We start from the raw sequence: 15,417 nt of genomic DNA on the forward strand, positions 1-15,417 counted from the left end.
GGACTCATCTGCGGGTCTCTCCTGCGCCTCGGTCGGGGGGGGGCCGGAAATCTGGAGGTGTGAACAGCAGATAGGAGTGAAAGAAAAAGAGAGAGACAGAGAGAGAGAGAGAGAGAGAGAGAGAGAGAGAGAGAGGGAAAGCGCAAATTTATTCCATTCCATTTCTGACTCATTTGATTTCAAATTTACACCTCAGAATGGCGTGTGCAGTATGCAAAAATAGTAAAGGCATCCCTGTCAAGTTTAAAACTGCGTTTTTGTTTCTGTTAAAGTGTGATAAGAAAAGAAACAGTTAGCAGAGAACAGCTAACATAGCACTCTCCATATGTTACTTTCAGAGAATTGTTATTGATTTTTAGGTAGCACACATGGACTCCCTTAATTAAAGGCCACTAGAGTGTTTGTGTCATTTATGTGTAAATGGGTGGTGAACGTAGGACAGAGACTAATTTGAAATCCCTCACACAATATGGTGATACTCTCACCTTTGTATATGTTCTCTCTCTCTCTCTCTCTCTCTCTCTCTCTCTCTCTCTCTCTCTCTCTCTCTCTCTCTCTCTCTCTCTCTCTCTCTCTCTCTCTCGCTCTCTCTCTCTCTCTCTCTCTCTCTCTCTCTCTCTCTCTCTCTCTCTCTCTCTCTCTCTCTCTCTCTCTCTCTTTCTCTCCCTCACACTCTCACACACACATTGGCCACAACGTTGTCTATCCCTATGGTGTTATCTCCCTTTTCTTTCACTCTCTTTCTCTTTGTCCCATCATATCTTCATCCCGTGTCCCACCACTCAACATCATCCCTATCAATTTTCCCTGTCAATTATTTTTCTTTTCTGTCCTCTTTATCTCATTTAGCTCCCTCCTTTCTCTGCCAGTGATGAGTATATGGAGGACTGAGCTTTTATTCATCCCAGGAGTGAATATTGATTACTATTCCCAGTCCAAGGGATTGTGTGAACATGCCTTACAGGAGAATGAATGAGTCATGTGTGAAGGATCATAGGTCCTATATTACAGGAATTCATTTGAATTCACCTGGTATTGGAAGCTAGGAAGGAGTTGGTTGAGGGACATGTGTGTCTATGAGTGTCTGTGACTGTGTGTGTCTGATTGGTTATGTCCTGTTGTGCAAAATGTGCGAGGTTGTTTGAACAAACACCTGTCAAGGTCTTGTCTACTTGTTACTTCTATGTTTGAGGTAGTGTGGGTATACATATACACAGTAGATTTATGTAACATATGTATGTTTCTATACAGTCAGCTATGAATGTATGTAAATATATATTTTTGTGTGGTGTGTGTTTGTGAATGTGTGTGTGTGTGTGTGTATGTGAGAGGAGAGAGCTATAGACAGTCTGCTCTGTCTGGATACATGCTTCTTCCCTGTCTGTTTGCTGGGGTGCAATGTGGGAATACAAGATAGAGAACTAATAATCTACTCTACTTCAGGGACGGACAAATCCCACTCCCACAGGAAGGTGTGTGCAGTTCTGTACACAAGAATTGGAAGTCACACACACACATACACACACCTATACACTTATACAGTACATACACATAAACACTACTGACTCACACACTGTAAATCATAGCTGAAAAACACTGTTGTTGTAGAGCAAGCTGCAGTTATTACGACGTGAACATGTTTAGTAATAAAGCTCTTTGCTGTTAGTTCAGCATAAATTGCACTTTTTGAGAGACTTGAAGCTCAAAGCGTATTTTACAGTAAGTCAATATCTAAGAAAAAGGCCAGGCCTGTTCATTTTAGCTGTGTTTTCTCTCTCAAGACTTCCCTTTGAGTTCAGATGGACTTATCTCCAGGAGTCTAGACAGGGCATATGGGCATCTCAGGATGCTGGTAATTCAACTCATCTCTTTGATCTTATATTAGATTGGAAGACCAGCCCATAATGAAGGCTCACCTTAGAAACCCCTCTCTTATCTCTTACTGTGATGTGGCACAATATTAGGTTCCCCACCATACAAAATGCCCCGACTAAGCCTCCCTATGGCAAGGGTGTGATTGCTTGTGAGTGCTAGTTGTGTGTGAAACAGTATAATCCAACCCCTATCAACCCTTCTTTGTTAGATATAATATAATGTTACAATGTATGTGTGTGTGTGTGTGTGTGTGTGTGGGTGTGTGTGTTGAAGAGACTGGGAAAAAGAGTGGGTGAATGTGTTCACATCTGGGAGAAAACAAGAGTATAGGAGCATGTTTGTGTTTGAATGTGTTTGTGTTTTTATGTATGTATGTGTGTGTGTGTGTGTGTGTGTACGTGTGTGAGAGAGTGTATGGAGACCCCTCTTCCATAATGACATGACATACAGGGATTCTAAGCCTCCTGTAAAGGACCCCCAGAGATGTTTCAGCCAGGCCACTCAGGAAATGAGACAACCGCTGTACTGTACTTTAAATGTCACTTTAATCTGCACGCTAACATCCTGGTGCTGTGCTAATTAGGCCCAGTCTGAAATAACAACACCGCATCAAGGCTAATGCTAATTACGACACACTAACAGTCTGGCTTGGAATGCTGAACGTGCGGCATATACTTTGCACTCCCACCCCCTTCCCTCTCTTCAATCAGCCTGTCAACACAGGAGATGTAATGTGGCTTTGATGACCAGGATGTGGCAGTGATGGAGCTGCAGTGCTTATTACTGTAATGACTATGGGGGTGAGAGAGGAGATTGCCCTGAAGAAAGTATCGTAGTCTAAATCAGAGCAGTATTGCATCCTAAATCAGTTCTTTTTATGATACTACTGCCTTATATAAATAAGTAATTGACACGTGTAGACTATTAAGGGGTAGAACACAAGGTCAAGCTTAGGTATTTCAGTGTAAGTCACTCTAGGTATCGAACCAGCTTTTGATTAGCTCTTCTTGTCCCTGATCACTGATCGAGCAGCCGCCCAACTTTGTTGTTTGTGTGGCCCTGACTGACAGTTAGTTGCATTCAGAGATCTGAAGTGTCTTCGCTTACTGTGGCTTGATGTGCAAAGAACATCAACACTCTTGTCACATAAAGTTAGTCCCCATCTCTCTCTCTCTCTCTCTCTCTCTCTCTCTCTCTCACATTCTCTCCATTACTCCTTTATCTCTCTCTTCGTAGAGGGTTTCTTTCCCTTAATGGGATCCGAAGGGAAGCATGACTTGTGTTTGAATCTGGGGCTGAAATCCTGTGGTATCACAAACAGACATTGTTGTTTTCATAGATGTTACAGAAGCGATCAGGAGGAATTTCTAAATTAATTTGATGGGTCAGTAAATAGAACTGGTAATGAGAACAACCTGACCCATCCATAAGCAAACTTGTGAACCAAGAAAACCAGTTAGGATTTCACATGGCAGTGTTTTTTACTGTGAAAAAACATTCAAATTCACCTTGGCCAACTTTAGGCATCTTAGATATCGCAGTCCACCGAAGCTGCTAAAATGTATACCTGTTCTTACTGATTTTATCTCACATTAACTACTGCTTACCCACCTGGTCTACAACCCTTAAACCGGTCATGTTTCTTTACAAACAGGCTCTCAAAATACTTGACAAAAAACCTAAATCACACCATCACTGTTCCGTCCATAAGTACAGACTTTTAAGTTGGGACAACCTGATCACATTGAAGAACTGCTGTTTAATGTAAAAAATCTGGTTTAACCTGCCCCCCCCCACTACTATTCAGCCTAGTCAAGTTTAGAACAGCAGCAACCAGTGCTACTCGAGGGGCAGCAAGAAGGAGACAGTGAAATTCCTTAAAAGAAAAGTGTATTTGGACAGTCGGTTTTTCTCAGTTAGGTCAGCCCGGGAATGGAACCATCTGCACAGAACATTAGAGAATCAACCTCATTCAAATGCTTTAAAAAAAAAAAAGAAAAGATAATTAAACAAAGATTTTATCATTAGTGGGTAAGCAGTAGAATTATTTTTTAGCAGTAGAATTATGTTTTACCACTTGTTTTTATACCCACTGTTCTTTCCCTTTTACCCATTAAAGACCAAGTGGAGTTTGTCTATTTGGGATTTTATGTTCGATATATTTCAACTTAATGCCTTTTTTCACTCTGGCAGGGGATTGGCAACGGAAACTAGCCTTGTGGCTATAATTGGGTGGATTTACATTTTAATCTTCATAAATGTACACTGTCCCTCTTGATCAAATAAATTGAATTGAAAATTGAAAGCAGCAGCAGCGTAGAAACAGATGAATTACAACATCTGAATGAAACAAGTTAATGTAATAAAATTATGCTCATTTTGTGTCATTACTATAGCATGCAATCATCATCGCTGATTGGAACTGTTTCCTTAGGAAAATACAATGACTCAAATGCGTGTTTGCTTTTTTTTAAACCTGGGAAAGTGAACAATGTTCTTTTTTAGAAATATATTTGCTCAGAACACAGCTGTCCGTTTCAAAGCGTTGCTATCCCTAAAGCCTACTCTATCTCCCTTGGAGACTCCAGAACCTGGGTCTGAGTCAGACTGAGGCCAGCTTCCTTTAGGGCTGTCCTCCAGAAGACCTATTAAAGACTTCATATGATTCATATTCCTTGAGGGTTTAGGTTGGTTGAGGGACAGTTCTATGGGCGCATGTGAAGCCCTCTGTGACATGCTTGCGTGTAAAAAGGGCTATACAAATACATTTGATTTGATTTGATGATTCCTACTCAGTCACAGATTCAGGATCAGCCATCTCTCAGGCTTAACCACCAGGCATTAAGGGGGAATTATACCAGCTGACCACAGGACAATGTCTCGGGGCAACCCCATTTCTCCCATGTCCCAGTCCCCCATTTACAACCCTCAGAGGCTGTGACCTTCCTTAAACTTGATCCAATAGGGGGGTCCAGAGTGGCCTTCAAACACTGATTTAAGGTCAGATATTTCTGCACATTCCTAATGGAAAAGGTTGAAGTTGACTGTATAGTAATCTGATTTGTGATTAATGTTTTTGGTTGAAACCCCTTCCAGAGAGTAGGAAAGGGTCTTTGGGTCGTTTGTTACTCTGTGGGCCCAGTCCTCCCCCATGTCTTGCTCTGTCTCCTCAGAATGTGTTGTTAGAAAACAAGGAAGAGGCTGAGAGGAATAAGTGCTCTTACTCATGCATGACCTCTCAAACACAGCCTTGTTTAGAGACATAATAACCTCAACATGAGATTCATGGAGGCAGGAAATTAAAGGACTGTTCTTTTACAAATTCAGTTAGGGTAATTTAAAACTTTGCACGACATTTCAAATAAGCAAGTAAGTAATGGTCTTTCTACAAACATCCACACAATGCTCTTCCTTTAGTGTTTTATCTATTTCAGCTGGTATTGACCAATGCGATATACTGTAGATAGCTGTGCTTGACCTGTACCTAACCGTAACCAGTGTACAGTCAGTGTACAGCTCATTGTGTATAGTCCAGTCCTTATCATTTGAAGAACGCCAGCTGAAAGACCTGTCCGTTTTCCATCACCTGTAGTCACCAATAGGATTATTACTTGTCAGAACAAGATAGCAGACACCCCATAACCTTCTCCATTCCAGAAGGAGCCCCTCCAATGTCACCTGCACCACTACTCAAAGGTGACCCACAAAGGACAGAAGAAGATTAATACTTTGGGTTTGGAAGGCAGCCAGACTGCTTGCCAGCCAACTTCACTTCCTTCTCAAGACACATCAACTTTGCCCCTGAACCAACCCTGAATATACATTCAAATGACAATGATCACAAAACAAGGGAGGACAGGGGAACAATGTGTCCTACAGAGGAGAGGCTGGCGTCAGTTAACACTGGAGATATAAGTCTTTGAGGGCGCTTTGCATTTCCACTGTGGACATTCCCTTTTATGACCTAATGAGATGCAGCAGGTGAGTCACTGGGTGCTGGTCATACAGAGATTCAAATGTCCTGTGGTCAGACAGAACTGTGGGGTTCATTCACTCCTGTCAGCTTGCATTTGAATAAGATGAAGTCATTCTCCTCCACAAACCCTCGGCTCATCTCTCATTTGACTCCGTCAGGAAAGTCGGACAGAGCACAACTAAGCAAACGTCTGGAAATGACGGTGTCTGGAGGTGTGTGTGTCTGTGTGTGTTTGTGTCTGTCTCTGTGTGTGTTTGGACTCTTTAAGTAAACACCCTTTGAGCAGCCTGAGAAATGAGATAGTAGTGTGTTGTGTGCTTTGTGCTTGAGTAAAACCAACATAGCCCGGCATTATCACAGCGTTATAATCTCCAGCTCTCGCACCAAGCACGTCTCTAGTCTGTCAAATACTAAACACACAACGCTCAGCCCACGTGACGAGAGTGACTGTCCTGAAACAGACCAGAAACCTGCTATTGGATTCATGTCCTGTCGTGAGTTCACCTACAGTACGTACACCCCTGTCATGTTGGAGCTGACTGGCTGCTCAGACTTCCGGCAAAACATGGCAGACTGTCTGACTTCTCTTCTACAATTCAGTTCCTATTAACGGTATCTAATTCCCTTCTTTACTAGTGATTAGTTGTAGAACTATTTCCAAACAGGTGTCAGATTGTCAGTTCATAGAAGTCTCCTCACATTCCTGCCATGAAAACCGACGTGTTCTTCCTCAGTCGCCTCGAAACACCTTCCTCTCCTTCAGCCATCTCAGTCAACCAATGGGAAGAAAGCCTCAGCTGAAATGTCTCTGGCCAGAATCCAGAAACCTTTCTTCGTCCTGGTGTCTTTTTTATGTTCCCTCCAATCTAGCACTGACAATAATTTGGCCTGCTTTCTGACTAGGATGTAATGAGTCCTGTGTATGTCTGAACTCAATGCACCGTAACAGGATTAAGAGGTTCAGTTGGTGTTGAATGTGTTTTCAACAGACTGACAGACTTCCATTCATGGTCTGACCGGCGAAGAAGACCGTCGAAGTGGAACTAACCTCAACACTGTTGATGAGGTGAAAAGTTCTTTTTTATGACGGAACACTCTGGTTTATCCTTTCATCTCCAGCCAGCACTCCGTGTGCTGGAAGAGAGCAGGCGAGTTTATGCGAGGGTTGGAACCTATTGAGTTAAGGCAGTGCAAACAGTGGTAAGGTGGTCCCAGGGCTGTGGCCCAGTTATGAAGCCTGTTTGGAGGATATCCCCCTGCTTTCACTCCAGAGTTATGGAGGTCATGTTGAATTTTCAAGGCTCACCACAATAATTCTTGGAGATTAGAAAGAGGCCTAAAACTTGGCCCAGTATGGGTTAGCTGTCATACAATGCAGACTGTGTGCCTGATGGCTTCACATCATCATCACCCCCTTAAACAGTGGTTTTCTTCTGAGACCCGTGAAGACTTATGAAGTTCCTTAAAAAATTCTGCCCCTCGGCTCTGATCTTTTACTCCAGTTCCTTATATCACATACCATTCGATCTGTCTTATTCTTGAATTCCAAATCAGACATCTATTGTGGTTAGTCTGCCTGGGATTTCTGGTGTGAATGTTTTGGTGATGAGGCTCATCCATACACAATGGCTGCTGCCTTCCCCAATCACAGGAACAAAGACCCTCCAATCACAGCCAGCCATGCCAGCCGCCTAATCACACAGAGAGACAAGGGTTCATGACAAAATCTGTGACTCAGGATTACCGTTTTCACTCTTCATTTTTGAACAGAAGATGAGTTTGAACAGTTGAATGTATCATTAAAGGTTGAGAGACTTAGACCGCCAGCAACAAATGTGCTCAGACCCAGCAGGAACTTAGCATGTTCCATAGGGCTGCACAGTTAATCATGCTCATCAGGACAATGAGCATGCAGGATTTATAAACCGCAGAAAGCTGCCTATGAATTCTCCATGTTTAACGCAAACAATAATCCTTTTTAAGCACTAAGCTAGATCCGCTTCTGTTTAAGGTGTCGCATCAGATGTCTTTCCAAAAGTAGCACAGCTCCCCGACGAGCAAGCGAAGAGCTCGCCGCAACGCGATTGCTACTGCCAGTAGAGCCGAACAAAATAATGCGATGAGATGTTTGAATTGCGTGTGTTTGTGTGTGTTTTCAGACGGTAAGGTGGAAGTCACAAAGGAGAGTCTGAAGCTGTGCACCATGGGACCAGGGAAGGTGTTTGGGGAGCTGGCTATCCTCTATAACTGCACCAGGACAGCCACTGTTAAAAGTAAGTCTACACACAAACACGCACGCACACTACACAGCTTAAGCTAGCCTAGGAGGAGAGTCAAACAGGATGTGGCCTGTTTATCATCCCCCAGTGGGTGACTGGGGTTTCCAGAAAGTGGAAAGGAATCTCCCACTGTCGTTGCAACATGGGGAGCGGGAAACACACTGATTATTAATCCACAGTGAAGGTGAAACACAACACATTTTCCTGCCACTCTGGTTGAGTGCTTCTTCAGACCTTCACCAGCATTGCTATGCAGCATGCCATTTCTGTTTTTCATTACGGTAGAGTGTGGCTGTGTCTTAGACCATAAAGGACAGTGGTGTTCCCTTTGGGGGGGAAAAATAGCTGTCAGCAATTGTACTTTTTACACTTTGGAAGAAAAGAGACATCGGGGGAGATGAAGAGCAGAGCCTAAACATACATGCACACACACATAGAGCCAGTGAGAACTAGTGTGTTATTAGACAGTGTGCTGTTAGACAGTGTGTCATGGTGAAGGATGTGTGTTTACAGAACAGAGAGGAAATGAGTTCAGACTTGACCTGTGGGGTTGGATAGGAATTACTCAAGATCTACACTGCACAGTGTTTATAGGATGATATATAGGACACACTCTGGAATGAAGCTCTTTTGTTTAACATAGTATTGTGACTGGTAAGGGGTACTTTATGCATACAACACATACTCAAACATGTACACAAACATTCGGATATCAGAGACCACTGCAAAATGATCAGCTTCTCTGGTTTCATGTTTTCTAGGTATGTTTTGGGTACAATGAAAATGCTTCTTTTATTAAAAAAACAACCAATATTTCTCCCAAATTCCTTATAAAATATTGTCAGTTATTGTCAGTTAATTGCAGAAAATGGTCAAAATAACAAAAAATAGTTTTTAAGAGGTGTTTTCAGATCTCGAAGAATGCAAAGAAAGTTCAAATTCATTTAGAAACACCACAGTAAAAGTTTTTTTACTTATGAGTTCAGAAAACAATATTTGGTGGAATATCCCTGATTTTCAATCACAACTTTCATGTGTCTTGTGGCATGCTCCCCATCAGTCTCTCACATTGCTATTGGGTGACTACCACTCGTGGCGCAAAGATTGAAGCAGCTTGGATTTGCTTGATGGCCTGTGACCATCCATGTTCCTCTCGATCACATTCCAGAGGAAAGAAATATATTGCAAAAGGGCACTTATCTAGTCTGACATCACCAGACTGAAACTTGAGCTTGCTAGCACTTACTTAGTCAGAGGCCAAAAGGACAGGTGGTTGGGCACCACCAGGGGTCTATCTGTGTACGTGCCTAACCACAGCAGAGTTTTTTTTATGACTTTTCCTTATTATATAAGGTTTGGTACAGGTGATGAGCTAATCCAGTAAGTCATTAAGTAAAATGAGTTGTGCCTGTATTGGAATTCAACAGATACCGAAATGAGTGGCGTTTTTTATTTCTTTCCTCAGCAGTGTACGTACCTCTGTGTCAACTCACCTCATGCTCATGGGAGGAAGGCCTGTTTCTGGACTGTATAAGGCTGATTGACGGAACCCTGTCAGTAGCAGCTAAACCTAAGTGTTTATCGACAAAAATAATCCATTCCATGCACAGTTGGTCGATTGATTTTCTTTGGATGCTGTTTGGCTATTGAAGCCTAGTCCTCTCTGTGTCGGCCAAGTATGAAGGGCAAGGGGTCCCTAGGTGGAGGAAGTGGGTGAAGCCTACATACTGTCAGTCACCCCCCCCCCCCCCCCTTCCCCCCGGTTCTGGCCAAGCGACTGGATCTCTAGGCTCTGTTGCCATAGCGATGTTTCCCAGGGGATGGTTCCGTGGGTGTGTCTTGGGGATAAGATCTACCTCCTCGAGGTTATGGAGTGCCCCCCTCCCCACCCCCACCACCACCCGTCACACTCTCTCACCTTATCCAACCCCAATCTACCCCACCCACCCACCCACACACACACAGCTACACTGGTGGAAGCACTACACCTGAAAGAAACAATATATTTGAAGGAGGTGTTGAAAGCCCACCACTAGACTTGAGAGACAGAGAGGGAGATCATATTTAATTAGATATGGATATGGAATTGCTCTCCTGTATGCATTATGTTAATGTGACTTTAATTCGCACAACATACCATGTTCTAATATGGCTAATATGCATGTGTAATCAGACACGGCAACTTGAGTACCGTACCCACTCCCCCACCCAAATTCCTTTCGGTATAAGCATCAGCATAGATGAAGCATAATTACATGTCTGCGGTGTGCTATTTCGTACCACTCTACTCCCATCCACAACATGCTCAGTATATGTTCAGGACCATAATGGAGAATGTGTGTTCCAAATATCGGGTTGCGATTGTCCATGATCAGAAGCTGGTGTTCCGAGGCTGCTGGGTAAGGTCTTGTCTCAAACCTTCTGCTAGTTTTGGAGGAGGATCTGGGTAGAGCAGACAGGTTTCAAAAGGGAATCATTTATTATTCAGTTCAGGAGAAAAACAACTTTCCCAACAAATCATAAGTAAACACAGGTGGAGCTACAAATTGGAAAATTGACTATAGTAAGTTCAGTATCCAGAGGGCATTCCACTCTCTAGCAACCATAAGCCTATTTGTTAGTCGATGGTCTAGCAGAGTTGAATGGGTGGAAACCGCCTGCCTCTGGAGGCTACGTAAGTGATGAATGTTTTCTTTCTTTTTGCCCGTGTATTGGTGTGTTAGAAGGATGCTTAGTGGAAGCTTTGCGGCTTTTACTTACATTTACATTTAGTCATTTAGCTGACGCTCTTATCCAGAACGACTTACAGTAAGTACAGGGACATTCCCCGGAGGCAAGTAGGGTGAAGTGCCTTGCCCAAAGACACAACGTCAATTGGCACAGCCAGGAATCAAACTGGCAGCCTTCTGATTACTGTAATAGCCCGATTCCCTAACTGCTCAGCCATGTGACCTCCCACTTCTTACTTACAACTTACTTAAGTTCACCTCATAGGGAGAGCAACAACTCACATGAGTACATTTCACTGTATCGGTGTCATAAAGCACAGAACATATAGCACCCAGAAGAGGGATGGTGGAGATATTGTAATGTTAAAATTGATATTCTCTTATTTCTTTAACAGCCATGAAATGACATTTTTCGATGATTTGTATGACCTGGTTAGAGAAGTCTTTCTGTTTGTGAAGGGAGGCATTTAATAGTGTGGGGGTCCCTCACAGAAATTGAGTGGTGCAGAAAGGCACAAGTCCCCCCCCCCTCTTGTGATGTGCCAGGGTTTTGATCCTGTTTACGCTTTCCTGAGTGCTGCTGGCTTTCTGTGATGAAGTTGGACCCAAATATAAGAAGACTGTCTGCTTAATGTTAGGACTAAAAATATCTCCAATGCCTATAAACCATACTCACAGCACTAATAGGCACACATACTTAAACATACTGTATATACATGCACATTCTCCGAGATACACATACACATACACACACATACACACACACACACACACACCATACAGCTCAGTAGTACTTTGTTGAGGTTTGAGAACTTCTATTTTAGTCTTGGCATCGTTTAACGAAGGCCAACTTCCCCTTCAGGGTCCTCCTGTGCCGAGGCTTGAGCTGCTGACGTTTGACAACGCATCTATCTATCCATCATCATACTGTAATACAGTATAAGCCAATGAGGCGAGGCTGCCGTGCACTGTAGATATTGTCGAGGCGTGTAGTCGTGGCACTGAGCTGTGTAAAAGCTCATCTCTCCACCAGGAACAAGCATCCCCCGTCAGGCTGGGGTGACGCACGGCCACTGCCTGGAAGTCCTCATGGTTCACCCTGTCCATGGCTCCAGGGGCTGTGTTATGGCAGAGCTACACAAGAGAGGGTTTATGGAGGGAGCACAGACACCAGGTTAAACAGCTTCCTGTACTGCCTGCTTCATCATAAAACTTGTTGTTTGTAAGGTCTCGGCAGATTCATGCTGGTGCTTGCCACCGTAACGGACTGTGTTTCTTTCACTCTAGACGTGTACGAAACTACATTTCATGTTTTCATAAACAGTTAGTACGTGTGTGTGTGTGTGTGTGTGTGTGTGAGTATGTGTCCTAACAGCTTGTCGGGATGAGGACAGGAAGTTGACAAGAAGGGAGTCATGGGATTGTCTGACCTCTCTCTATGACCTTGAATGTTCGACTGTGGCCTGGCCTCCATTTACAAACACAGAGTGCTCCTTAATGACATCCTCAGAGGGCTAAAAGCATGAGAATGGGTTTTAGAGAAAGAACAAATGCACGTGGAAAAAGATAGACAATGTTTGAAACATATACAGCATACAGATACAGATACATATTCAGATGGGTAAATAGACAGACACTCAGAATTATTGACCGACCATCCCGACCCACAGACCAACCCGCTTACTGACTGTCAGAGAGACAGTCTGGTCGAAAAAGAGGGGGGGGGAAGAGACCAAGAGACAGACAGAGAAAGAGGTGGAATCGAAGGAGCATGGTGTTATTCCACACTACTCTGTGGGGAATGTGTGGAAACAAAAAACCCTCTGCTTCCGTGTGCTGCCATGGTAACGTCTCCAGCAGGGCAGTCGGGCGCAGGGGGGAGAGAGATGGGGGGGGGGAGTGAGGGAGATGCAGGGGTGATGGGGTGGGGCAAAGGGTGAGGGTACAGGAGAAGAGAGGGGTTGAATGGTTAAGGGGGGAGGGTCGGAGGGGGAGAGATATGAGGTAATGTTGGGATGGTTGGGTGTAAGGGGTGAAGGGGTAATGGTGGAACAGGGTAACTTATAAATGGGAAAAGGTTGATCATCTTAGATGGATCAGGGTCGTTCTAACCTTTTCCCTTGATGCACCAGTCTGTTCATGCAATTCATGTGTTTCTCTTTTAGTGTCACTGTGTCTCTCTTTGTGTTTCTGCCTTTTCTGTTTTTTGTGTGTGTGTATACTCTTGCACGTGAGAGACCCCTGCTGCTGTCGTTGATAAACTGCGCAGGTGTTTGTGTGTGTGTGTGTGTGTGAGTGTGTGTGTGTGAGAGAGAGAGAGAGAGAGAGAGAGAGAGAGAGAGAGAGAGAGAGAGAGAGAGAGAGAGAGAGAGAGAGAGCCAGAGGCTTTGCTGGGTCTCCAGACGGCTTGAAAGGTTAACACAGTCAGAGAGAGGGGATGGGAGTTCTGTCGACCAGGGATCCAGTCAGAAAAGGACCCTGAAGCTGTCCCTTTAAACAACACTGTGTGATGGACGTTCTTATGCTAATATGTGTCAATATGGACATGGACTGATAGTATGAACTGTCCCCCTGAGGGAAGGTCAAGGAGTTGGGACGAGTGTGTGAGTCATTCTGCATTCCTAAAGGCAGTGCAGCTGTGATGTAAGAGAGGGATGTGTTGGGTGTGTAGTGTGTGTGTGTGCTTGTCTGGAGTGAATTGCACTTTGAATCTGACAATCAGACAACAAAAACTGGGGTGTTACAAAACTTAACACAATGGAGGTTTTAAATGCGAGGGCCAAACTCACATTCAAAGCAAAGCAGAGATAAGGGTCATCAAAACTTCTGCTTCCTTGGTTCCTTCGCAGAACGGTTGGTTGTGGTGTCCCAGGGCGTCCAGAGATTAACTCTCCAAATGTTCTTATTGTTGTTATAGAGCCATGATGCATCCCCCAGTGGTTCCCCCTCAGTGTGCGTCTGTGTGGTCGAATGCAGGGCTGCTGCATTAGTGTGGGCACTTCAGATTTAGTTTACTCGTGTTTGTTCTGTTTTGACACAGCAGGAAACCTTGAAGGAGCCATTGGAACACAACTGTGACATTGTCCACAAATATACTCAGCAAAGCTGTGCGGAATGTTGTTAACGATGAGAGAATGTTTCCCTAAAATAACTTTGTTCTTTTCTTGATAGGTTTAGCATGTCTGAGTTGAGGTATGTCTGTATCTGTCATTGAGCACTGCTGCCGGCCATTTTAACATTGGCTCAGTATGTCAGTGGTTACATTTACACCAACTCTATGAATCAACCAGAGAGATTTAAAAACACATGAACATTTACTAAGGCACCCAATATACTCCTACTTTCTGTATGTAACAGAAAATATAATTTTACCTCAGCAAGACTGTAATGTGACTGTAATCGATTCAAATGGTGGTTTGAAAAGATTTTTAAACTTGGTAAATAACGCTCGGGTCACTGGAACAATTTACGTTTATCTCTGAGAAAACCTTTTATTTTTGAAGCTGCATTTAGACACTGCAGGAAACAGAATCCTAATGACAACAACAAAGCCTTGTCTCTGTTTTGCTGGAAATTTCTAAAAGCTTTTTTTCACTTCTAGTTTTCCCCATGATTGAACGGCTTGACATCATCCACATTACTTCGATTGCTACACTACGAAATAAAAACGGAATAAAGACAAGGGCAGATAGATGGGAGTGTTCTTTAATGAAAAATTCACAACACAAAGCAAGGAGGGTCATTAAAAGTTAATGGTGTCAATAAAACCCCTTAAAAAAGAAGAATCTGCACTTGTAGCAGCAGGCTTTCTCTATTCTACTCCATTCCCTTTTGGTCTCTCTTTTTTTTTCTTGGCCTCCACTCATTTGGAAGCCTTTGAACACACACAGTTGCATGCATAAAAAGAATGGCCTGTGTGATAAGGCTCAGGGATATGGGTGCCATCATGGCAGCTCCTGTTTGAATTGTTCTTTTTTTACAGCAACCTTCTCAGCACATTACCCTGACAAGTATCACAGCATCGTCGTTGATACATTGACTTCACTCTCCCTGCCTTCACGTGCTGGCCAGACGGGATTGTAGCTTTGTGGTTGAATGACATTAACACGTTGTGTAGCACTGTAGCCTAACTCTGTAGACAATCAATAATCAACAATCACATGGCTCTTAACACACACACACACCCCGTGGGCATATGGACCTTCTTTCTTTTTATTATACCTTCCAGTATTTAAAAATGTTTTGTTTTTCTTGGATTTCCTGTAGTTTAAGCAGGTAGAAACTGTCATTCATTCGCCGGGCCTAAGCTGTCAACACGCCATGGCAGACGATGAACATAATGACTGTCTACTCTTCCTATTGCCTTTACGTAACATACTCTTATCAAAATTGGATTTCCAAAAACTCATGGACTACACAGCACAACACGAGCCCTGGATGTGATTTCAATTTACAAAGTATCTGACAGAATCTACTGCATGAGTTCCTCCCCAGGTTTCAGAAGATGACTGCTCATTCTGATTCAACAAAGCAACAGAGGAAGGGACTTGAAATGTAA

At 43.5% G+C, this 15,417-nt stretch overlaps 1 protein-coding gene across 2 annotated transcripts in view; it reads left to right on the forward strand.

Moving 5' to 3' along the window:
• LOC124473964 (cGMP-dependent protein kinase 1) overlaps nucleotides 1-15,417 on the forward strand; it is a 53,882-nt gene that overhangs the window by 13,315 nt on the left and 25,150 nt on the right. For both annotated transcript variants that reach the window (XM_047029752.1, XM_047029751.1), the window contains exon 3: nucleotides 8,011-8,124. In XM_047029752.1, the coding sequence (XP_046885708.1) occupies nucleotides 8,011-8,124 (114 nt within the window). The remainder of the gene's footprint in view (nucleotides 1-8,010; nucleotides 8,125-15,417) is intronic.

This window comes from Hypomesus transpacificus, chromosome 11, assembly GCF_021917145.1.
Source record: "Hypomesus transpacificus isolate Combined female chromosome 11, fHypTra1, whole genome shotgun sequence".
Taxonomy (NCBI): domain Eukaryota; kingdom Metazoa; phylum Chordata; class Actinopteri; order Osmeriformes; family Osmeridae; genus Hypomesus; species Hypomesus transpacificus.